We start from the raw sequence: 26,350 nt of genomic DNA on the forward strand, positions 1-26,350 counted from the left end.
TGCCCTGCCCTTCCACACTTACAAAGCTTGTGCAAACTGGAGACAGACATTCAAAAGGGAAACAGAGCAGCTCAAAAGGGGACAGGCAGTGTAAGAGGGCAGACCTCTGCTCTCAGTTCTGCAGAAGTACTGCCCAGGAGCTCTCATTGGCTGATGGCTAGCAACACAGACCTGATAGAGCCTGCAAAGGAGAGACTGGAGTCTGTCCCCCTTTACAGATGTATTCACAGGAGTGCTGTAAGTAAAACATGAGAAGTAATTCTTCCATTTTACTCAGCATTGATAAGGCCTCAACTGGAATATTGTGTCCAGTTTTAGGCACCACACTTCGAGAAAGGTGTGGACAAACTGGAGAAAATCCAAAGGAGAGAGAGAAAAAAAGATTAAAGGTCTAGAAAACATGACCAACAAAGAATGATAGAAAAAACTGGAGTTCAGTCTGAAGAAGAGATGAGTGAAGGGGGACATGTTAACAGTCTTCAAGTACATAAAAGGTTGTTATAAAGTGGAGGGTGATAAATTATTCTCCTAATTGTCTGAGGACAGGACAAGTAGTAATGGGCTTAAATAGCAACAACAGAGATTTTGGTTAGACATTAGGAAAAATTTCCTAACTGTAAAACTATTTAAGCATTGGAATAAATTACCTAGAGGCTATGGAATCTCTCTGTCATTGGAGGTTTTTAAAAACAGGTTAGACAACCATCAGGAATGGTCTAGGTAATACTTAGTTCTGCCTCAATGCAGAGACTGGATGAGATGCCCTATTGAGTCCTATATTTCTATGATTCTATGCTGCAGAGTGGAGGAGGAGCAATGGATTTGTTACAGAGTACTGTAAGAGAGCCTCTTTGAGGAGAAAAGCTCCAGCAAACTCTTCCTCAGGGTGGGAAAGCAAAGGAAAAAGGGCTTATACCCCAATTTTTATATTGCTTGTTCATTCACTATACAAATTGCTGCCTTATTAAGGGCACATTTGCTTTTGTCTTTTTGGTACCGAGAATCTCTAGTGTTTGCAATATTTACCCCTTAGCAGGCTGTGAGGGGTTCTCATCTCTGTGGTCTTGTTCTTGGTCAAGCCTTCTATGATGGCTCATTGCTTGGAGCTGAGCCTGGGGCTGAAGCTCCAGCACACCTGTCTAACCCAAAGCCCCATTCCCTGGCAGAGCGAGGGATTGGCAATTTGTGGGAGTAAGGCATAGCTTGCCCTTGAAAGTTCCTGAAAGGCTGCCCATAACACTTCTTGGACTTGACTCATGCCTGCAGGGTTTCTCTGCTGACAGAGTAGAGGGTGGTAGGATCACACTCAAGAAGTACTGTACTGGAGAAGGCAAAGAGTGGGAGTCTCAATAGTCCATTAATTCTTCACCTTAGGAAAGTGAGAGAGGAGCTAAAAGCTGAAATCAAGTGACTACTGCAAGAAAACAAATAAAAATGTAAATTATACAACAAAATGGTAAGGAGAAACAAAACTGCCAACATTGTTGGAGGGAGAAGATATGGTGGTCTGACCTGAGCCCTGGAACCTCCAAAAACAGCACTAGATCGCCTTCAAATTCTACAAGTGAGATGTGTTATCCATTAGTGATGAATGCAGACAGAAGCTGTGTAGCAGAAAAACTACTGGTTATAGTTTCTCTAAAAGGAAATGTCATAAATGCACTGGATTTATTCTGTCCTATCAGCATATGGTACTTACTTTTGACAGGTCTTTGACAGTCTCAGTTTTTCCTGTACCAGCTGGACCAGCAGGACAGCCTCCTAGATTCAACTGTAGTGCTCCAGTAAGGGTTAACCAGCATCGCTCGGTAAGCGGTGTAATAACCAATCGAGAGGAACAGCCCAAGTACTCATAGCCATAAATAAAGGAGGCATTACCTTGAACTACCCTACATGTGGTGTTCATTTCATTCCATTCATAACGCAACTGCCTGAAATAATATTTGTGTATTAGAATCTTGTAAAATGAATGACAAAGGAATTAACAACACACCTATTCACTGTGTGGAAAATACATGGATTTTTTAAATGCAGGGATAAATTAGACAGAGTTGAAGGTGCAGAAAGAGTCAAACAAAAAAATAATAATCATAAATAGGAGAAAATTTAGAAAGCAAAGCTAATTATTTTACGTACTGAAAATAAAGCATCACTTTATCATAATGACATGGAATACTGACTATATGAGTAAAAACACCACAAACTCTGAGGACTTGTTTACATGGTCAGCTAATACACAGCAGACCAGGGTTTTAATGTACAGCACACTAGCTTGCCGGGCACTATTGGGTCTTGTGGATCCTGCTATCACATACTAAAAGTTTTGTGGTGCACTTTGACATACTGATGTTTGAAACATTGGGCTCTTCATCCAATCTCAGTGTTGTCCCCACACCTGGCTCCTTGCCTGAGTCTCTTGGCTTAGCCAGGCCCAGTCTCCTCATGTGCTCTCTAGCCAGTCCCTTCCCATTTCCCTCCCTGGCTTCCAGTCCCAATCTACTCCCCCAACACCTACCTATCCAGCTCCTGTCCTCTCTGCGTTAGAACCAGGCAGCTTCCTTCTACACGCTCCATGGGCCCAGTGGGCGAGGAAGGAGAGGGAGGGAGGGAGGGGGCACTGACAGCACAGGAGAGTGACTGGCTTCTCTCTCTCAGTTCTGATGCCTGGCCCCAACCTGTCCAGCAGCAACCCAGAGCTATAACGGTCAGGAAAGTCCTGCTAAGCCCCAAACTGGAACATGCCCAATATGGACAGAATATTTGGAGAATTTAGTTGAAAGGCTCTAGCAAGTCTCTATTGGGCATGTGCAAATTGTGATTTTTCAAATGCATATATTTAGGCCAAATTTATATTTTATATATATTTGGCCAAATTTAGGCAGTTTTTGATTGGGTGGGCAAAAGGAACATCCCTGACACAAAGGCTATTCCCCTGCCAAATTTCAAGTCTCTGCTGCAAAGTATGGAGTGACACAGCTTCTCAAAGAAAAGGTCACCAGAATTTTTTAACATAGGAAAACAAGCATTTTCCCTCAGGTTCATTTCCAGAAACGGCCAGTCTTTTTGGCCAAAATTTTCAAAACAAACAGCCCCCCTCCCCCCCGAGCCTGAAGTAAATACCCAGCATAGAAAATTTCAGCCCTAATGCTTAAAGTTTGGCAAAGTTATAAACAACTGAAAACAGTGTCCAATAATGGGAGGTAATTAGGTGTTGCTATCATCCCCACCTATAATAATTTAAAAACTTTGTACCTTGTCCACTCAAAATCCTCCCTTTTGAAGATTTGTTTATCTATCATACTGGAAAGTATGTCCCTACAATGGATGTACAGAGTAAGCAATGCCTCTAGTGTGGTTTGCTTGTGAAACTGAAGAATGTCAGATGCCATCTCTGCAAGCTGCTCTAGATGTTGGACTAGTTCATCTTGGATTTCTGTCAGTGCCATTTTTGGATCAGAACTCTGGAAACTTCTTGTACAATCCTTATTAAACATAATTTGGCTCTAAAAAAGGCAAATATTATTCTAGCAGCATTAACTACAATTTCTATTCCTTTGAATTCAAAAGTACATGTTGCATAAATACACAAATTGGTTTAATAATTTGGGGCCAGATTCTGACATCCTTACATTGACCAGTACTTTACTCCACAAATAATGGAGTAATGAAGATAAGTGCTGCTTTTGATGAACAATGGTAGCAGAACTCCATGCTTATTTGATATTTCCCTTCTGAACACAGAGAAAAAATAATATAATCTTTTCACACTGTAAAGATTATTTTTTTTATCTTAACCTTCTTCTCAAATGATCACATTCTTCTGTATTTTATTTCAGGTAACTGACTCTGGAAATACTAATAATTTTTTCACATTCATAAATGTTATTTAAATGTAATTCACATATAACTATTTTTTCTGTAAGCTTCTGTTACAGCCCTTAAAATTACCCTCCTCCCACTATTCCTATATTTTTACCCTATTAAGTTTGAGGCCCTCATGTCAAGACTGCTATCCCTTCTCTTTTTTCCCTGACTGCTGGGCAATACAAAATGGTCCCACCCTCAAGCAACTTTTAAATTGCTCCAACCACCTCTGATAATCAGAGAACCAGAGTACAGAAGCAGGACTAAACCTGCAGAAATGAAAAGGTTTATGTTAAAGAATCATCTTATCAACCAAGCAGTCAAGCATTTTGTACTGAAATTTAGAAATCTGCATTCATATGGCATTATTAGCATAGGATTTAAATATTTAAAGGCAGAGTTTCTCACTAAAACAGAAATCCAAAATACAAGTGGCCATGGCAATGATACTTACCACAAGAAGTACAACCTGTCCTGGATGAGTCAGAAACCACTGTTTAAATTCCATTTGATTCCACTCTACCACTCCAATATTTACAAATCTACAACACATGTCATACCATTAAAATAAATTAGGTGATCACAGAAATACTATTAGTTAATTATTATGCTGCCCAGAGGCGATGTGTGGAGGGGAGCATGCACGCTCACATGCCTCCCCTCCCCAGATTTGCTGGTTTGTAGTGAGCATGCTCAGTAACACTGCTGAAGCTGCTGCCCTCACTTGCTGCCCCCCTCCCGCCCCACATTGACAGGCATGGGTCGCCTCTGATGCTGCCATATACTAAGATTTTGTAGCAGACTTCATAATCACTAGCTAATATAGCAAGTATTTTGACAAACCAGGCTTTGCTATTCTGGATATTTTTTGGATGCTACAGCAGATCACCAAGGGCCCAATGATGCAAAGTCCTCATCACCTTCAGTGTCATATGAGGTGCTCAGAACCTTGCATTAAGTGCTTTGCATCTTGTAGAACAGACCCTAAAAGAACTACCATGCCATATGCAAGCATTTTGTCCATAAAACAAATTGCAATATCTGTGCTTAACATCAGTTTCAAAAATTCCTCCTCCAGATGATCACAGCTCAGACTACAGAAGCAAATCCCACTGCTGCTTCAGTGTCTGCTTACTGATGCCATATCAGACCAATACATTACCTAATTTTACAAAAGAAAAACCACTCCTCTTTCAAATAAAACCACTTCTCTGAGAATGAAGGCATCCATAGTAAAAGATATATAAAATAAATGGGATTCCAAGAAATTTTAATTGCCATCACTATTCCCTATAATGACTGTGACAGACGTGAGACTTAGGAGATATGTAAACTTCAAAAGACTATTATATTGAAATGGACCAGAGAGGGATGGGCTTTTGTGACAGTAAGAGTTAAATGTGTTTTCAGGGTCCTGGCTTACTGAAGGAATTTCCTGTGTAATTTCTCCTTGTAGTTAATGTAAGCTCCCCAACATTGGTTATGCCAAAAATATCTGGCCTTTGAAGCTTTGCCCCAGACATGAGGAACGCTGACTGGTGTTACATGTTTCAGGAAGCCAGAGGGCAAAGGCCCAAACCATGTGAAGACACAGCTGAGCTGTCCCAGGTAAGGGTACCAGGTCTGTCTCGGACAAGTAGGAGCAATCACGATGACATGAGCTCTGTCTATTTTCAGCAGGACTTTAAACAGTAGAGGTAATGGTGAAAAGGTGTAGAGAAGGTCCCTGTTCCAGGGATGAGGAGAGCATTGCCCAGGGCATATTGACTCATTCCCACTCTGGAGCAGTAGCATGGATATTTCTTATTCATGTGAATGGCCAACAGGTCTGTGGACAATGTCCACCATCATCTGAATCCATCGTGAAGTATTGTTGAATGTATCTCCCACTTGCGGTTGTATGGAAATTTGTGACTGAGACTTTCCGCTATCAAGTTTTGTGTGCCCGGGAAGTAAGCCGCAGACAGTGTAACTTTGTGGGAGATGCACCAATTCCATAGCCTCATTGCTTCTGCGCATAGGGAGGGCGATCTCGCTCCCGCTTGTCAATTGATGTAGTACATACAGGCTATGCTGTATGTTAGGATCTTTGTGTGTGATCCTGTGATCAGTGGGAGGAAATGGGCACAGGCACTTCTGACAGCTCTTAGCTTGAGGAGATGGATGTGAAGGGACATCACCATTGATGACCACTTGCCTTGTGCCATGAGGCCATTCAGAGGCACACCCCACCCTATGAGTGATACATCGGCGGTGAGGAGCAATGATGGCGAGGTTTGCAAGAAGAGGATCCCTTTGCAAATGTCAGCTGGGTCCTTCCACAAGTCTAAGGAGTTTTTGATCTTGGTGAGATTTGTCCAGTCTGTCCCTGTTTGGTCTGTAGACCAAACTAAATTACATTTGGAGGCATCACATGTGAAGACCCACTGCCGTTCTTTCTGTGACCCAAGAGGTGGAGGCAGAGTCTAGCTGATATTTATGGGCTGTTCTGAATAGTCTCCATGAGCATGACTAAGCACAGAAACCTGTGTTGATGCAAGAGGGCTCTGGCCTGTAACAAGTCAAGGTCAGCCCCTATGAATTCCAGGCATTGCCTTGAAGTGAGGGTTGACTTCTGGGTGTTGATCTGTAGGCCCAGTTCTGTAAACAAGTGCATCATAGATTTGGTGACTTGGAGACAATCATTATCCCTTGGGAACTTAAGTGAGTGGCCACCACTGAGAGAACCTTGGAAAATACTCTTGGGGCCATTGATAGCCTGAAGGGTAGCACTCTGTCCTGGTAGAGGTCATGTCCCAGAGTGAATCTGAGAAATCATCTGCGAATCAGTAGGACTGAGATACAGAAATAAGCGTCTTGAAGGTTGAGGGCCAAAATCTAGTCTCTCTGTTCCAACACTGAAATGATAGTTTCTAAACTTACCATCTTCAATTGTTGAGCCTTGACAAACTTGTTGAGAGCTCTGATGTCTAGTATGGGTCTCCAACCTTCCTTCCTTTTGGATATTAGGAAATAATGAGAGTAGAACTCTTTGCCTCATAGAAGTTGAGGTACTGGTTCTATGGCTCCTAACTGGAGGAGACAATCTACGTCTTGTCATAGTAAACTCTCGTGAGAAGGGTCCCTGAAGAGAGAGGGGGAAGGGTGTTGTGGAAGAGGCAGGGAGGCAAAATGGATGAAATACCTGGTTTGAACAATCTTTAGGACCCATTGGTCCGACGTTATGCGTTCCCAGACACTGCGGAATGCTACCAATCGGTGGCCAAATGGGTGTGAAACACTGGTCGGCTGTGTCACTCAGGGGGAGTGGTTTAACGGCACTTCAATCTACCCATCAAAAATGGTGCTTTGATGTAGAGGGCTGAGATGAAGAAGATGGTGGGCCAGGTGGTTTGCGCGTAGGGAATTTCCCTTTCTTGCTTTGTGGCTCATAGTGGCATTGAGACTGAGATGTGTGGTCGATGCTGGGATTGGGGACTAAATTGTCTCTTTTGTCCTGGTGTTAGATACCCAGTGACCAGAGAGTAGCCCTAGAGTCCTTCAGGATGTGATAGGAGGCATAAGTCTTTTCAGCAAAAAGCTTTGTGCCATCAAAAGGAAGGTCCTCAACAGTGGACCGCCCCTCTTTCAGGAAGCTCAACAGATGAAGCCATGGCACAAGTTGCGTCACCATAGCCACTATGTCCTCCATATCTAGGACAGATTGCAGCGATGTCTTTACCCTAATTGGCCCTCCTTTATAATGGCCTTAAATTGGTCACAATGTGATTCTGGCATCTTTTCAATAAAGTCATTCAGTTTTAAGTAATTTATGTAATCATATTCGCTATGAGGGCCTATTAGTTGGCGATACAGAATTGGAGAGTGGCCAAAGAATAAGCTTTTTTAATGAAAAGATCTAGGTGCTTCCAATTCCTATAACAGGGAATAGCCCTTGACTGGTGTTGTCAGCCACGGGAGTTAACAGCATCCACCATGATGGAGTTGGGTGGGAGAACAGAAACTCAGATTCCTTGGCAGGGACATAGTACTTTTTGTCCACTCGCTTGCAGGTCGGCGCCACTGGTGATGGTGTTTGCCACACAGTTTTTGCTGGGTCTTGGAGGAGGAGGAGGAAAGTGGAAAATGTCAAAGAGTTGATAGTGAGTGTCCTTGACTTCCTCCAATGGTATCCAGACAGTGTCTGCCACTCTCTTATCCAGCTCCTGGAAGAGGTGAAACTCATCTGCTAAAGATGATTGGGGAGGCATGATGACTTCTTCTGAAGAGGAGGAAGACATGGTCCTTGGTGTCACTTCTTCCTCAGTACTGGCCTCCTGTTCCCCTATGTCTTGTGGAGGTTCTGAAGCACTGGATGCTGCAGGCAAGGAGATGTATCTTGATGGCTCTTGGGTGAGGCTTGAAGCCTGAGAGGCATGCTGGCAATGTGCCACCCAAGGTTCCCATTATGGCTACTGGGTGGTGGGGGCATACAGCCCAGTGGTGGAGCCCATGAGTGGCCGTACGAAGATGGCAGAGCCATCTGTGGGTATATCCTAGGGCTCTGTTGGTAGTGAGTACCACACAGGCCTTGGGAGAAGTACTGCAACACTACCTCCTCTGTCTCTCTGGCTGAAGCCTCACTAGAGAGGGGCATGACATGACAGTGTGGATACTTCCTGTGCTTAGTAAATGCTTGGTGCAGTTCCCAAGAGGTGAGGACCCAGATGCGTCTAGCATGCAGAGGTCCCTGGAATGGTGGGATTCTGCTAGTACCAATCATCCCAGGGTCAGTGGCAGTGCCGGGCCAGCCATAGCTGGCAGAACTGATGTGGACTCACATACCGGGAGTATCTTTTAAGAGGAGTGCTTACTCCTGTCTTTTGGTGCCGATGACTCAGGGCTTGTTGCCTATCGGGTCCGTGGGCCTGCTAGCCATGCCATTTGCTGTCAGTCTCCATGAGCCACGGGTGCCAGACTGAGATTGTCTTGGTGCTGATGGTGCCAAAGATACCAAGTGCAATGGAGATCGCTTACAGCTATCTCGGAGCTCACTGTGGGGACGTCCTGCTCTCTTCATAGATGATTTATGAAAGGGGTCTGCAGCTTGTTTCTTCAACCCACAGCCCTTAGATGTAGAGGGCTTGGGGAAGATTCACATCTGCCAGGTGATTCGGGCTGGAGAGCAACCTCCATGAAGATGACCTTCCAGAAGATCTCTCTGTCCTTAAGGGATCTTGGCCGGAGTTGTTGGCAAAGACCACACTTCTACTGGATTGGCCTTCTCCAAGGCAGAAAATGCACTGAGAGTGCTTATCCACAACTGGGATTGCCTCTTTACAAGTGAGGCGTTTTTTGAAGACCGATGCACTGAGCATACCCCGCTGGGGGGAAAAGAGATAGAAGACCAGGAAAGAAATTAAAGTCTTTTTTTTTTTTTTTGATTTTTAAGCGTAAAATAAGAAAGTCTCCTAGTTATAGTTCCAGTTGTAGTTATTTTCTAACTATAGGTATGTAAAATAAAGCATGAGTCTTAATGGACTGCTAATGGCTTGAGAAGGTTGAGAAGGATCTGAGGGAGGTTAGCCCACGTGCTCTGACTAACCTCATGGTGCAACACAAAGAGAGGCAGCGCATGTGCAGGCCTAACAGACACTGTTACCGAAGTTCTCCGATCAGCAGCGCAGGGACACAAGTGCACCTACAGTTGAGCACCCATAGGGTCATTACTTGACGAAAAACTTCCTAACTGTAAGAACAGTAGGACAGTGGAAGAAACTGCCTAGGGACATTGTGAAAGCTTCTTCACTGGAGGTTTTCAAAAGGAGGCTGGATAGTTATCTGACTTGGATGGTTTAGACACAACAAATCCTGCATCTTGGCAGGGGGTAATATTAGATGACCCTTGTTCTGCCTTCTAGCCCTATGATTCTATGATTACTCACCTGGCGCAGTAACTGTGGTTCTCTGAGATGTGTCGAAGGTGCTTGTCTTCAGCTATGCATGCGCCTCTTGAGCCCTTGATCAGAAATTTTACATTAGCAGTGTCCGTTCAGCCTGCATATGTACTCTGTACAACTTTGTGCTGCACACTGAGGGTATATAGAGCTGCATGGGCGAACCACCCTCAAGTTTCTTCTCTATCAGAATGTCCAAAAAGGAACAGTCCGAAGCAAAGGGGAAGGAGGGCAGGTAATGGAGTATGCTTAGGAACATACATCTCAAAAAAACAGAGTTACTGCTCAGGGTGAGTAACCTCCTCTTCTTTAAGTCCAGAAGGTAATCCAAGATGGCTGAAGAGGATTCAGTCACAAGATGCTGACAGTGACACCAGATATTGAACCTTTTCCATTTCTGAAGTTAAGTAATCTGAGTTGACTCTCTTCTACTGTTTAGTTATACCTGTCGAGCAGGTGGATTCCAATCCAATGAGCCATCTAGCAGCCATGGAGATGGAGGTTGGGGTGAAGCACACAAGTGGCATCCTGGGAGAGAAGATGAAGGATGATCAGAAGCTTGAACATTGGTTGGACATGCAGATGAAGCAGATAAGGATACCAAGCCTGTTTTGTCCAGTTCAGTACTATAAGGATAATCCTTGCCGTGTCCTGTCTGATCTTGTTCCTCACTCTTAGTATTAGTGTCATTGGAGGGTATGCAAAGAAAAGTCCCTTTGTCCAGGGAAAGAGAAAAGCATCCCCCAAAGACTGGCAACCTAGAGCTCCTCTTGAGCAGATTGAGAGCATTTCTCATTGCTGAATGTGGCGAATAGGTCAACTTGTGGAAGTCCCCACCTTTGGAATTAGCCCATAAAGACTTTGAGAGTCCAACTCACATTTTGTAGTCTTAGGAGAAGTGCCTGCTGAACATATTGGCTGTGACAGGGACTCCAGGAAGGTAAAAAGCTGAGATCTGAATCTGATGAGCTATAAACACCAGTTCCATAGCTTTATAGCTTTGGTACACAGGGAGGGGAATCTTGCTCCTCCTTGTTTCTTGACATGACATAGAACATGCAAGCTACATTGTCTGTCATGATCCTGACTGATCTGCCCTTGATGAGGGGTTAAAATTGAAGGCAGTCATTTCAGGTTGCCCTGAGTTCCAACAGATTGATATGGAGACAGTTTTCCTGAGGTGACCATCCGCCCTGAGTTGTGAGGGTACTGAAATGTGCTTCTCACCCTAACAGTGATGTGTCCATTGTCACAGTTACTGTTGGAATTGGGTGGATGAAAGGGATGCCTGCACAGACACTGAGTTGATTTTTCCACCAGTCTAAAGAGTTCTTCACCTGGAGGGAACCATGACCTGTTTGTCCAAGTTGTCTCTGATCAAGGAATTGATCCTTCTGAAGGATCTGCAGCATGACAGGCATAGTCTTGCATACTCGGTCAAGGCGCAAGCTGCCACGCAACCCAGAAGCTGTAAACAGCTCCTCATTGTAGTTTGGAAACTGCATTGAATTATCCTGATCAGATTTGCCAAAGTTCTGAATCTGTCTATGGTAAGAAAGGCCCTGGCTGCACAATAATTCAAGTGCAGCCCCATTAACTATATTCTCCATACAGGGATTAACATGGATTTTTTTTATGTTTAGCTGGAGACCCAATTCCTGGAAGAGAAAAAGGGCTGTCAGTACAGCTTTCCAAGATTGGCCCTTGAGCAGCCAGTTGTCAAGATACAGGAAAACTAAAATTGCCTCTCAGCAGAAGTAAGCAGCTACTACCTCCAGAACTTTTGAGAATTCCTTTGGAGCTGAAGAGAGACCGAAGGGAAGTATTCAATATTGAAAAGGCTCCCAGCCCACAGTAAAATGTAGGTATTTCCAGTGTGTGGAAATGGAAATATATAGAGAAATAGGCATCCTGTAGATCGAGGAAGGAATTATAGCTCCCAGCATCACCATCCTGACTGCTGTGATTTTACAAATTTGTTCAGCCGTCTCAGATCTAAGCTCAGTCACCACCCTCTGTCCTTTGGCATGAGAAAATACTTTGAGTTAAACCCTTTCACCTTGTGAGAAAATGGGACCATTTCTATTGCTCCTAACTGAAGGAGAGAATGCATTTCTCAAACCAGTATAGTCTCATGAGAGGGATCCCTGTAGAGGGATGGAGAAGGGCTGCAGGAGGTAGGGAGGGAAGGGATAGTGTAGCCTAATGTTATAACCTCCATGACCGACTTGTCTGTTGCAATATGCCACCAAGCCTGTTGGAAATGGGAAAGGTGGTCACCAAAATTGGGAAGATGGGCAAAAGTTTGTAGCTTGCAAGCTAGAGGTGAGGGAGGAATTGAACCCTCGATCAACTCATCCTAATGGTTGTTTCAGGGACAAGTGGGTACTTGCTGAAGGAGGGTGATGAGCTCTCTTCCTCTGGAATCTTTGTCTCTTTCTAGCGGGTTCAGTGGTTCTGTAAAATCAAGAGAACTGGGAAAGATGCGGGCAGTTTGAGACCTGCTAAATCTCCTTTTGTTCATAGGGGTGTATATAACAGAGATCTCAACATGACCCTGGATTTCTTCAGTCTATCTAGGGACTCATCTGTAGTTCCAGATAAGAACTTTCGACCATCAAACTGGAGATCCTCAAAAGTATTCTGAAACTCTCTCGTGAACCTCAAACGCTAGAGATATGACGCCCTGTCCATAACAACCGCTGTGGAGAGGGATTTGGCATGGTCATCTTCAGTATCTAAGGAGGCTTGGAGAGATGTTCTGGCTAATAATTGACCCTTCACAAAGATGGTCTGAAAGTGTTGTAATTCATGAAGTCATACTTGCCCATGATCGCCTGACAGTTTACGATCCAAAATGGGATGAATATGAATGAGTAATCCTTTTGTCTAAAAAGGTCTAACTTCTTCTGGTTCTTACCATATGAGACAGACCTGGTAGCTGTTTACCCCTCTCACTTACAATATCCACTACAAGAGAATTAAGTCTGTAGGGGTTGGGGGAGAACAAAAATTCTGAGTCCCTGGGAGGAACATGATATTTCTTATCTGCCGGTTTGCAAGGTGGTGAGATGGGGTGGCAGAAGTTAGCCACACAGTCTTTGCTGCACTTAGGGATGCTTCCCGGGTAGTGCAACCCAGGTGGATGTTGCCAACGACAGAAGGTCCAGGGGCTTGTGTTGTGAGTCTTTAGCTTCTGCAAAAGATATCTGAAGGCTGTCAACCAACCTCTCCACAAGATCCTGGAACTGGCAAAAATTGTTGGTCATCAATGGTGGTGGAGGCATGACTGCCTTGTCTGGAAATGAGGATGAAATAGGAGTTTGAGGGGTGGCCTCTGTGACACTGCACCCCATATTCTTCATAGTGATATTATGATAATATGATTATGACATAGTTATGATGTATTTCATGCAAGATAAATCATGTAAGAGGTCATTGAAAAAGTTATGATTTGCCAAATATGGTTATCCTATTTGTATGAATGTATTTTTGTATCTGAAGTTATGAATATTGATTATGTATCTGTACAGCTGGGGAATCATAACTCAGGGGCAGATTGAAGGGGGGGTGAATTTTATGAGCTTATGCTGTACAGTTCTCTGTGCAGCACAAGACGGTATAATTCTGGGGTTTTACTCCAGAGGGGGTGCGTGCCTGAGGAGCTGGGAGTAGCTTTCCCATGCAGGGGCTGGTCAGAGAGCTGCTTGTAACTGCAGCTGGGTGTGTCCCTACCTGTATGTATGCTGGTGATAGTGCAGGCTGGAGGGTTTTGTAGCTTGTCACACCAGTACAGTGTGAGAGGGAGCCCAGGCTGGTGGGTCAGGGGGCTCAGTGGTACCCCAGTTCCGGGTGGCACCTAGGGGGAACCCGTCACAGCCTCCTTATCCACTGTATTCTCCTGTTCTTCATAGATCTTCTCATGAAGGGGGTTTGATGGGGAGACTGTATAACCCTAGCCTTTTGGTGTAATGGAGCTGGAATTTGGCAAATTGCTGCCGATATGCTGCCAAGGATCCTAGTATGGCCTCTGGGGGGAGGGGGAGGCCATACGGAAGAGAGGGGGCACCCAGAAGTGATTCTACTGTCCCTGTTGTGGACCTGTCAAAGTATGGCGTTCTGTCCCACTATGCACCAATAATAGGAGACTGACTGAATATATCCATCATCCTTCTCAATATCCTCCAAAGCCGGGGGCCCCAGTAAAAAAGGCAGAGAATCTTGCAATACTGGGAAGCAATGGTAATCCAGAGACTGGGATCTTGGTACCAAGAGTTGTTTGGTACCCAAAAACAGTGGGGACTCCAGCTCATCTAAATCTGATAAGTCCCTGGAGTAGTGGTATTCCTGTGGTATGGAGTGGATCAGTACCAATGCAGCAGTTGAGGTGGATAGTACTGTTGATCTGGAGCAGGTAGGTGCTGAGGCTTCAGGTGTCTGGTGCTTCAATTTTGTCAGAGGGAGAAGGCATCGATGGTAAGTCTGATGTATACAGTGCCATTCTACAGAAGTGTATGTCCTGGGCATCCTGTTTTTCATGGTACATGGGCCTGCTGGAGCCATATTTCTCTGAAACACTCCAGGATCTTCTGGCTCTGCTGGTACTGGAGGAAGAGTTCATTGCTTCCATGGTACCAAGTTGAGAGGTTGAGGCCTCCAATGCTGGAAATTTAGTGGAAGATCGGGGCCTTTTGGAAGCTGTCTCCTTATGATGGGAGACCACGTTCCTCTTCTTTGGAGCTTTCCCTGAATTCTCTAAAGTCTTCCGCCTCTTAAGGGAGACCTGAGCTGAGGTCAAAGGGGTGCGATGTCTGTTCAGAGACAGATGTTTGGGGAGGGGCATGCTACCGATTGCTCCTGAGAATAAAGCTTATATAAGGAGAAGAGGATAATTCAGAATCAAAACAAGACAGAATAATGCTTCAAGTGTACATGAAGTGGAAAGAAATGAGGTTTGTTGGGATTGAAAATTACACACCTAAACCATCTGCACTATTGTTTTTTTAAGAAGTGTTAGTACAATTTTGTTTGCTGTTTAATACGTGATTAGACTACTGAGAACCATCCCCCATCTTCAACTGGAATTGCACATAAAATATGCTCCAAGAGCAGTGAAATCATGCTCTGCTGTCTTGAGAAGACTAGTCTGGTTATCTCAAATGATACATGCCAATGCTACCAAACATAAGCCTGAAATTCTGTACATTGTCAGTTTTCATTTAGCTCTAGATAAGAGTGTTTATGGTATGCACTTGCTTGGTTTTTTTTAAATATAATTGTAAGTCTCTTGTTCAAGTAAGCTCTTTGGGGGCAGAGACTATCTATCTCCTACTGTGTGTTTATACAGCACCTAGGTCAATGGAATCCCAATCATGATTGAAACCTCTGGATGCTACCACAAATACAAATAAATATATAACACAAATGACTGTAATAGAGAATTTTTTATTCAATGGGAAATATATACTTACTTTTTTACCATATCAAACATGCTGCTCTCTACATTTCCTAGCCACTGCTCAACAGGGCCTCTAACACGAATAATCCTGTAATGTAGAATTTGAAATGTCAGTACTTACTGAAAACAACTGAACATTTTAATTTCATATTCTTAGAACTTTATTTCAATTGTAGGGATAAGGAGTTCTACTGCACCTCTTATTTCTCAATTCTACACACTTGAGCTTCATCCAGTGTGTGAGAAAACATTTCCTCTCCTTTGGAATCACTGTCTTTCTCCAGGAGTTACACACTCCTCAGGCCCTGATTCTGCAGCTCGTTCATGTGCATAATTCCCAAAGAAATCAGTGGAAATTTAGTCTCCATGGGGATTGTGGGCTTAGACCCCTTGTATAATGCATGAAGGATCTCATCCAGAAAAGAATGGTTAATTACCTTAAAGTAACTCTAGTTCTTTGTGACTTGTTCATATCTGTTCCACTCTTGGTGCGTATGTACCCCGCCCCAAGATTGGATTATTTTGGCAGGTGGTATCCAGTGGGACCACATCACCCTATAAGTTGGTCAATGCAACATTTATTGAAAGGCAAAGTGTTATAAACCATGAATTTACAGTATGTTTTGACTTTTCTGACACTTCTTCCAAAACAGTTGTTCTTTGGCTTGTGCTAGAAGCTTTGTAAACTGCACTGGAACCAATTAAATGTTTGGTATGTGAGAGCTAGGGCGGGCAATATAGTGTCCCTCCCCAACGTTTAATTAATAATGTTGCAGCAAACAATTTTAAACCCATCTCACATGTCTGTCCATCATTAGCCAGCCTGTCCTGGTCAAAGTGTTCTGAAGGCCTGGAAGGTGCAGAGCTGCTGGTGTGATTTGACTCAGAAAGCGCCAGCTCCATTGCTGAATGGCCTCTTGCTTCCCCTTGTCTGTTGATATAATGCATAGCTGTGGTATAATATGTCAGCATTTGTAGAGTAGCAGCAGGAATGCCTGGCATGCCAAGTGAATGGCTCTGAGAGGTAGGATAATTAGGTGGAGACAAGCTTCCAGAGGGGAACACAGGACCTGGATTTAAAGGTGATCTAGCTGAGCTCCCCGTCGCTGAATGGAGGGGTCTGGCACCAGAGACTTGAAAGGCAGAGGTGCAGAGAAGGGTACCCCACTGCACACTTTTCCCCACCAGTTTAACTAGGAGAAAACTTCTGGGACATGACCTCTATGCCCATCGGATGTCTTCCTCATATATACACTGATTTCAAACACTCTTGCATGCAGTGTAGGTGAAAGTCTGGCTAACTGCATCACATAGGGCATGAGGCCATATGTCCCAAAAGTCTGAGTTGGTCACCATTTGGGATCTGGATCAGCCTGTTAGGCGAGGTATGGGCTGATCTGGATCCTTTGTCTCCTTAGATAACTTGTCATGAGAGCCAAGCCCTTAGTGAACACCCTCCGTGCCATGGAAAGATGAAAGGGCAGGACCCTGTACTGTAGTGAGATATTCCTACTAAGAATCTGAAGTATTTCCTGTGGGACAGATGAATGGATATGTGAAAGTAGAAGTCTTGCAGGTTGAGCATCACAAACCAGTCTTGAGGATCTAATGAGGAAATTAAGGAGGCCAGAATCATCATCCTGAAGTTGAAATAACAGATTAATTTATTGTAACTTCAAAGTCCTGAATGGAACACCAATCTCCCTCCTTTCTTCTCCTGGATAAGAAAATAATGGGAATAAAACCCAATACCTCTGAACTGTAAGGGCATTTCTTCCACAGCTCCCATTTGTAGAAAGAGTCTATTTCTTGAGATGGGGAGGGTAGGGGGAAGCATGAGGAAGGAAGTGGAATTGGATAGAATACCCCTTATTTAAATTTTTCTGGGTCCACGGGTATAACATGATCCAAGTTCAGGCTTTGTGAAATTGGTGATGGATAAAACAGAGTAAAAGGAAGAAGTTCCTCTGGAGGATCCATCAGACTCTCAATACTGGTATCAAACCTGCTAGCTGGGGGAAACCGCAGAATGTGCAGCAGTAGAGGAAGAGGCAGAGGATTGTCAGTGGAACTTCTTTCTTGATGGCTCCGAGGTCCTTTGAGGCTAAGAAGAAGAAGAAGAGGAGGAACACTGCATGAAGGAAGTCTGTGGTCTTGTTTTCTCCTTGGAAAAGAGAAAGCCATGAGAACACACAGAAGCCATGAGAACACAGAGGTGCGCTACAGTCCTTTAAGAAATGGAGATCCTCACCCTTGTTTTAATTAAAAGGTTAAAGAGAAGGTCCTTCTTTGATGTTTGGACCTCCCTGTGAATCCCTAAAGATTGGAGCCAGGAAGGTCTTCCCATCATGGCCACTGATGTAGCCATAGCATGCATCACTGGGTCGGACACAGTGTGTGTAGCCTGTAAGAAAGTGTAGGTTATCAGCTCTTCTTCAGACATGATGGGTCTTTAGTTCCTGTTGGTGTTTTTGTGGCAGTTTGTCCCAATTCAAATAATTTTTATTTGGACAGAAGAACTTGACATTGAGCCACACATCTGGAGGCTGGCAGATGAAAACACTGTGTGTGAAAATAGGTCCAATATCTTTGGGTCTCTCTCCCTCAGTATAGATTTGGGAGGCCCCTACTGCTTCAATCTATTTTGGATAGCAGCTACCACAAGCAACTGTGGTACTGGGTTGGAATAAAAGTACTCACATCCTGTGGCAGGCACTTGGTACCTCTTGTCAGCTCACTTCGATGTGATCAGAATGGACTCTGGGGTGTGCCACAGATCTTTCACAGGTTACAACAGTTCCTCATTTAGGGAGCTCCTGAGCCTACCAGGCATGGAAGGGTGCAAAGTGTCCAGGAGTTTGTGAAGTTTGTCTTGAACCACTTACAGAGATATATTCGGAGTGTCTGCCATGAGCTTGATCAAACTCTGGTGGAACACCTGTAAACTGCTGAATGAAGTTGAATGAATAAATCCAGGGATTTACTGTCTTGTCAGTAGAGGATGAGTTCGCAGTCGTGACACTAGACACAAGTTGGTTCTTCCCCTGGAAGATTTTATTACTCACCACTTTCTTCCTCCTGTACAGAAGCACAGTCTACTGAACGTTGGGTAATGAGATGTCAAGTGCTGAAGGACTGGTACTGGAAGATACATGGTACTCTGATTTAACGGCTACTTCTGGTGCTCTCTGGACTCTTCTCAGGCTATTAGATGCCCTTCCGCCACTGAGCTGTGAACTACAAGTCTTGTGCCTTGACTAAATACACACTGGAGAGGATGATCTATGTCTCAGCTCAATTCTGGACTGGTGCTCTTTCCCACCCATAAGAGGTCATCAAAGCCATAATGGAGGAGGACGGGGTCTCTTGGTCAATGGATCCTGAGAACACAGGGTAGAATCTCAGCTCACAGGCCACTCGTGGAGCAAGACTGATTGTAGGACTGAGGTCTAGCTGCATCTTTCCTTTGGTGTCTGAAGAGGATTGCATAGCGCACTCAAGGAGGAACAATTTCAGGAGAGCTTCTCTAGCTTTTTCAGTCCACTTAGAGAAGAAACAATGTATGGTACATTGTTCAAAAATGTCCCTCTCCAACAGATACTGCTGGCCAAAACAATCCAATCTTGCATGCATGGGGTATATGTGCACCAAGAGTGCAATCCATGTGAACAATCACTTGGGAAATAAAACCTTTAGGTTTTATGTACATTTCTGAATCCAATGAAACACATTCTTTTTCCAATGAAAGATAAGTTACCAATTATTGACATTTATATGGCAGATCTTCTTCACTCATAGTCTATTTCCCCATAGCAGTAGTCACTCCTTAAACATCTTGGGCCAAATCTTCACTAAGGATCTGACCTCTCTTTGTTACATGTGTATCTATCTAAGTTATAATTTATTTATTTTGTGACCAATCAGTAGATTTAATAAGCTTAATATCTGTTGTTTTTAATGTTCCAATATAGCTCTAACATATTGTTTGAAAATCCCTAACAGCCATATTCCAATTTTCAGGTTGTGTAATGCAATTTTGCTGCTCCCTTCCATACTGTGCACCTTTTTATATTGTTAATCAGTACACTGTTCTTTTTTTAAGCCCCTGCTCTGACATTAACATTCTTAATAATTTGTCCAATTTTGTTATCTGGCTTCATTATCACTTTTTTATTTAAGATTCAAAAACTGAGGTAGCAATGTATGCATTTCATAAATGATTAATACCATATTTATGCTTTATAGCTCCATAAACGGCGTGCTAATCATGTAAAACATAAGCGAAACTGTTCTAGAGAATAACACAAGTGGAAGAGAGAATTAGTGTGCATCTCTATTTTGGGTAAGTACAATTAGAGAAATAACTAAGAAAGTCTTCAAAAATTAAAATATAATATTTAGCACTTACAGTATGCAGTGCTTTTTTTTCCATCTATAGATTTCAAAATTCTTAACAAAAGTGGGATTATTATCCCTATTTTATAGACACCTAATAGAAAAAATGATCTGTTGTAAGTAATGCTGGAGAGATTCAGACAAAATATAAATTAGATTCTTTAAAAAACTTCTCACAGTCAAAGATAGTTTACATTTATGGAAAAAAATATTTTAACCCACTGATTTCAGCGCACATATGAATGTTTGCAGAGTTGGGGCCTTAGTTTGTAGATTATTTAGCTTTAAAATTGTGAATAAGCAATCACGCCTTTCACAGTAGTTGTGTCTTAACTACACATTTACCAAAGAATGGGAAATTTATTACCACATAACTTCCTTTCCGCTAGCAATGTCTCCCACAATTCTGAGACTGTACGAGCTATTCCCCCTCCTGTTTGCAGTTCAGTGTTGCAGCACAGCTCATACTGGCCAAGCCCTCTTCTCTTGCTTGCAGCCTAAAGATCATTCTAAATTTGTGTAGAATCTCTCAGAATATGATTATTAACAAAAAATTCAGTATCAACTAGTAAACTATGTATGGTAGACTAACCGGCCCGCAAACAGTACATAAGAACATAAGAATGGCCATACTGGGTCAGACCAATGGTCCATCTAGCCCAGAATCATGTCTTCCAAAAGTGGCTGGTACCAGATGCTTCAGAAAGAGCAAACAGAATAGGTCAATTTATCAGGTGATCTATTCCCCGTCATCCAAACCATCTTGGCTAACAACAATTGATGGACCATCCTCCATATATATAAAAATTAAAATTTGTCTCTTGGCAAATATGCCATCCATATGTGACAGCAACCAGGAAATAGGATTTAATCAATAGACAGAACATGTGACCAATGTCAGGGGTTCAAAAGAGTGAATGGTCTGGTCTCTTAGCTCCAGCAACAGAACCTATTTAGGAAAGACTGGTATGATCATAAGTCTGTCTAGCCAGTCTGACTACTCTGAAAAATCTTGAGATTTGAGGATTCTCTGCCAAAGAGTCTGAGGGCCATTCATGTAAGATGCTACTTATGGCTACTTGGTGTGCTATGGTGTCGGACTGAAGACCCCTGTACACACTGTCCTGCAGAAAAACCAGAATAGCTGGAATACTAGAGACCTGCGAGGTTTTGTTGTTTTTGTGAAATCATGAACTAAACCTAAACCAGATGCAGGAGTAGGCCTTTCGTATTGAAGGCTGTGTGGAGGACAGTAGAGTTCCAATCACTTGGTTGGACAGTCCAAGGGCAATCAATTCTTCACTTTCAAAAGCTATGTTGTCAGTTGGAAATGGTCTGGATGGAGGATGGGACCGTAGTAGAGGATGTCCAGTCTCACTGGCAGATGCAGCAGGAGTTCCAACACTAAGCCTACCAGATCTGGAAAACATAGTCTCCTCAGCCACTGTTGTGACAGAATTATCACTTTTGCTTCCTCTTTCCTTATCTTCTAGATCTATTTCCCCATATGTAGAGGACGTGGAAATGCACAAAGCAGACTTTTTGGTCATCTGTGTGGGAGAGCATCCATCCCCACAGACATGGGCTATGCTCCCCTGGTGAAGTACACTGGCTGCTTTGTGTTATTGGAATTAGCAAACAGACCAAGTGCTAAGAGGGCATATTACTGAGAGACCAAGTTCAAGACTTTCAGATTCAAACTGACTACACTGTGTTGACTAGACATCTGCTGAACAAGCCAGTCTTTCTTATGCTTCAGTTTATGTGTATTGCTCTCATGGAAGAGAGGTTTTTCCCCGTCCATTCCATTATTTCTATTACTTCTGAATGTAGAGCTAAGGTCCAAATTCCCCTTTGGTTGTTGAAGTATGCCACTATGGTAGTGATGTAGAACAGGACCAGAATGTTGTTGCCCTTGAGGTGGCTCTAGAACTTTCTTAGGGTTAACTTCAACCACTCTAAGCTCCACAAGCTTGTTGCTCTGGCTCCTTTCTTTAGAGTCCTATGTGCCATGCATTATTCTGTGTCTGTGATGTGCACTGCACCCCATTAGGTTGGTATCTGTTGTGAGTACCTGTGGGTCTGTACGGCATATGGAAACATTTTCTAGGATTGTCCACCATCTGAGGGAGTCCAGAACCTGGTTTGGGACCAGCACCTGATACTGCATGCTTCCAGTAAGTGGTTTCAAACCTTGAGAAGGAACTTCTAGAGAAAATGATATGGGATCTTCCCCAGGGGGTGGTTCCTATACACAAAACCAAAAGGCCCAGTAGTTGGAGACACTGAGATATGGACGGCCTTGTGTTCCTTACAAACACAGATCTAAGCTTTTGGATTTTCTCAAACCTGTTCAGTAAAGGACAGACTACAGCCACAGAAGAGTCTATATCCACTTCTAGGTGAGCTATCTTTGTGAAAGGAATCGGAGCTTTCCTTTCACGTTTATCACAAAACAGCATGCTTGAAGTGTCCAACTTGTGGTGCGGTGTACTGGTTCTTTGGTTGGAGCACTGATCAAAATGTCCTCCAGGAAAGGATACAGATGAAAGCCTGGGACCAAAGTTGGGCTATGACCTCCACCAGCATCTTGATAGAAACTTTGGGTGCTGACAGAAAGGATGGCAGTGTTTTGTACTGGTGGTCAGCTGTGCCATACACAAATTTTAGTAAACAGCAGTGACATGGACATACGAGGATGCGGTTATGCGTCTCCTAGGTCCATTGAGACAAGGAAATCCCCTTTTGACAGGGATTCTACCATTGAGGCTAAGTTTGCATCCACCATTTCATTTTCTTCATTTGTAGAGCGGTGTTAGGTCCAAGACGACTAACTCATACTACACATTTCTGGACAATAAAGAATATGGAATATAGCCCTAAGAACCTTTCTTCTGAGGGTAGCAATTCTATTGCTCTTCTGTCCAGAAGGCGACAGATTTCATTCAGTACTAGCTTGCATTTGATAAGAGTGCTTGAGATGGGTGACTGGATGAAGGAATGGTGCAGTGGGGCCCTTAGTTCAAGGGAGTAACCAAAACTTACTACCGCTTTCATCCACTTGTCAGTGATGGACAGATGCCATCAATTAGAAGAGTGGGACACTCTGCCTCCTAGATTCAGATGTGGTTAGGGGCACAGACTCATAGGTGAGTCCTTAGAGGTGTTGCTACCACCTCTGATTTTGCCACTTGATCCATGGCTAAAGGTTTTCCCTTGACATACCTGCTATCTTTCCTTTGGTATTTTTATGAAAAGGATGGATGAAAGGAACATTTCTGCACTTGTCGTCCCTTTTTGAGGCACCACATGGGAAAGGGAGGGATTGCTACAGTTTGCATGCACTGTATACCACTGTCTTATTAAATTTATCTCCAAATAGTGGAGAGCTTGTGAATCTGGATGAGCACAGCACTTGTTTGGTGTGCACCTGTGCCACCCAAGGATATAGTCAAATGTGGTGCCCCGCTGCTGAGCTGATAACATGGCCCTGGCTGAGAATCAAATTGCATTCAATGAGACACATATGCCATGAAGTCTGTTGCTAGAATACTTTCTTTAAGTTAGACCTGAAGTCAGGTTGGTCCTTGTCATCCAGGGTTGGTCATTCAGCAAGAATACTGTGGTTCTTGCAAAACACGTAGTGGCCAGGGAACTCTGAAGGCAGCCTAGAAAGCCTCAAAATACCTTCTTTGACTTCCATCTTGCTATCAAGAAATCCCTTTCTGATAGGATTATGCAATCTTTAGCTAAAGACGCCACCTACAGGATCTACTTTTGATACTTCTGTGTTGGCATTTTTTGGCTCTTGCATCTTATGGAATCTCAGTGCATGCCTGCTAATGCATTTACCCTGACAAGAGTATTCCTACTGATCCCTGATCATGTCCTCATAGGAAGGGTGCAGCAGGACTGGGGTCTTCATCACTGATTTGGCTGATGGGCATTTGCCTTTGACCTTCTTATTGGGTATCTGCTCTAGGTGGATCTAAATGGGAGATGCAACCTTTCTCTGACTAGTATTAAATCTGTCAGGGCGGAAAATCCTTTGATGCATTTTCCAATGTCCTGCTCAGAAATCTGAACTGAAGAGCTCACCTTCATCAGTAAAAAAGAAAGACACTGAATCAGATATACATTTTTTATATTTTTTCCTTTCCCTTTGTCTTTTTGTTTTCTGGCTCTTTTTGCCTGTTTTTCAGAAGTTGCTGCCCAGCTGTAGCCAGGTGAGGGTCTCTTGTGGCTCTTTACATCATAAATGTTGAGCGCCCTAGGTATGTTTCTCTCTGTGTCCTCACCCTTACGGTCATAGTTCCTCTGCCTGTACGATAGGATCCCTGATTTTTGTTGTGAAGGGGAGCTGTGTTGGACCTTTCCTTCTTTCCCCAATGAGATGAAACCCACTTCAGTATTTAGGGGGGGAAATGGTGTGTGGTTCAAGTTAGTCACAGTGCTTACCCTCTGAGCTGGTAAGATGGTCTCCTCCTTATCCTTGGGCCCTCTACCCAAGAAGTTCAGGAGATCCTGATTGGGCTTTTCTGCACTGGAGTCATGAGTCCTCTAGGGAAGGAGTGCCCCAACATGCCAACCCAACTCTGAGCTCCATACCCTGGCAGCATGGGAATCAGATGGCTGTAAACAGGCAGGGCATAATTTGCCTTGAGATGAGCCTGTAAACATTTCTTCATATACGAACCACTGCTTTGATTTAGTCCAGTATTTTCAGGAAAACTCAGCCATGGTGGAGTAGTCCCAGAAGGGAGGCACTGCAGGGGCAGATCTGGGTGGCTACAAACCACCATGGTGCTAAATACCCAATCTAAGAGGAAGGAGGAAGAAAAGTAAAGGTTGCTCATTAATGACTAAAAATATATATTAAAGTAAAGCTGGCAAAGGAAACGTTTGGGAGCACTATAAACTGTCACTACATGCAGAAATTCTGGCAGCAAACCAAAAAAGAGGGCATGGCCAGCACACTCTGTGATAGGACACTGAACCACCTCTGGAAAACAGAGAAGAGTGGAAAAACGGTTTCTAACCTTAATTGTTGTTCTTAAAGATGTGTTGCACATGTCCATTCCACTATAAGTGTTGTGTTCCAGTGCACAGTTGTAGGATAGTTTTTCCCTTAGTGCTACCCATTAGGGTGGCATGAGAGCCCTCTGCTGCTGCTCGCAGGCATAAAGGGTCAAGTCTCCTCTGACCCTCCTCAGTTCCTTTCTACTGGAAAGACTCCAATAGAAAAGGAAAGGAGGACAGGTTATGGAATGGACATCTGCAAGACATCTAAAAGAACAGTTCCGAAAGATTAGTAACCATTTCTTCTTCTACATGTGATAGCACATGTCCATTCCATTGTAGGTGACTCACAAGCAGTCCCAACTGGAGGTGGGTTGAGAGTCTCTTTGAACAGGGATTGGAGGACCACTCATCCAAATTCAGCATAGTGTCTACATAGCTGAGAGATAATGTAAAGAGAGGTAAATGTGTGACAATCACCAAGTTGCCCCTTTGTAAATGTCCAATATGGGCATGTTAGCCAGAAAAGCCACAGAAGTCACTTGGGACCTAGTCATATGACCCAACGCTCTATGCGGTGGCTTGATGTTAGCCTACTTGTAACAAAGGCAAATACAATTGGATATCCATGATGAAATCCTGTGTGCGGAAATAGGACTGCCCTTCATTCTGTCCGCAAATGCAATGAACAACTGAGGTTTAGTCCTTTCAGATAAAATGCTAAAGTTCTTCTAATATCCTGAGCATCTCCAGCTCCTTATTACTCTGTGGCTTTGGGAAGAAGGTCAGTAAGAAAATTTCGTGGTTAATATGAAAAATGGAAGCCACTTTTATAAGCAAACTTGGGTGAGGATGAAGATAGATTTTGTCAATGCAGAAACTCGTATATGGAGGATCCGATACTAGCGCCCTCAACTCCCACGCTCTCTGCACAGCGCTACCTTCATCAAAAAGTACAACAGAAAGCAAGCTGCTAGAGACTCAAAGAGGAGACCCATCAGCTTTGTTAAGACTAGACTCAGGTGAAATAGAGTTCTGTACCTGATGAAATAATCTGTCCAAAACCCTTTAAAAATCTTACAGTCATTGGGTTGGAAAAGAGAGAGTGGTTATCCACAGCTGGGTGAAATACTGATATAGCCGCTGAGTGTACTCTGATCGAACTAATCGTCAATCTCTGATGTTTCAGGGACAGAAGATAGCCAGCATGTGCTGAATAGAAGCAAGAAAGGGGGAAACCCCTTTCAGTCTGGACCAGAAGGAAATCCTCTTCCAGTTACCCAGGTAAGTAGTTCTAGTTGATGGTTTTCTTCTATTTAGCAGCACATCCTGAACGTCTATAAAACAGAACTCCTCCACTGATGCTAACCACAAAGCCTCCAGGCTGTCAGGCAAAGAGCCTGTAGATTGGAGTAGAGGAGGCAATCATGACTCTGAAAAATCAAGTCTGTATGTAGTGAGACTGACAGTGGTGGACTGATTGATAGGTCTAACTCAGTGGTGGGCAACCTGCAGCCCGTGGGCCGCACGCAGCCTGTCAGGGTAATCTGCTGGCGGGCCACCAGACAGTTTGCTTACATTTTCACGGCTGCCCACAGCTCCCAGTGGCTGCGGTTCGCATTTCCTGGCCAATGGGAGCTGCGGGAAGCGGTGCGGGCCATAGGGATATGCTGGCCAC

The 26,350-nt window shown here is 43.7% G+C and overlaps 1 protein-coding gene across 1 annotated transcript in view; it reads right to left on the reverse strand.

Moving 5' to 3' along the window:
* Window positions 1-26,350, reverse strand: part of DNAH14 (dynein axonemal heavy chain 14) — a 514,964-nt gene that overhangs the window by 302,330 nt on the left and 186,284 nt on the right. Inside the window, exons 27-30 of the mRNA XM_043543588.1 lie at window positions 15,272-15,346; window positions 4,319-4,406; window positions 3,253-3,503; window positions 1,700-1,931 (exon numbers count right to left, since the gene is read on the reverse strand). Coding sequence (XP_043399523.1) covers window positions 1,700-1,931; window positions 3,253-3,503; window positions 4,319-4,406; window positions 15,272-15,346 — 646 coding nt within the window. The remainder of the gene's footprint in view (window positions 1-1,699; window positions 1,932-3,252; window positions 3,504-4,318; window positions 4,407-15,271; window positions 15,347-26,350) is intronic.

This window comes from Chelonia mydas, chromosome 3 (assembly GCF_015237465.2).
Source record: "Chelonia mydas isolate rCheMyd1 chromosome 3, rCheMyd1.pri.v2, whole genome shotgun sequence".
NCBI classification, from domain to species: Eukaryota; Metazoa; Chordata; order Testudines; family Cheloniidae; genus Chelonia; species Chelonia mydas.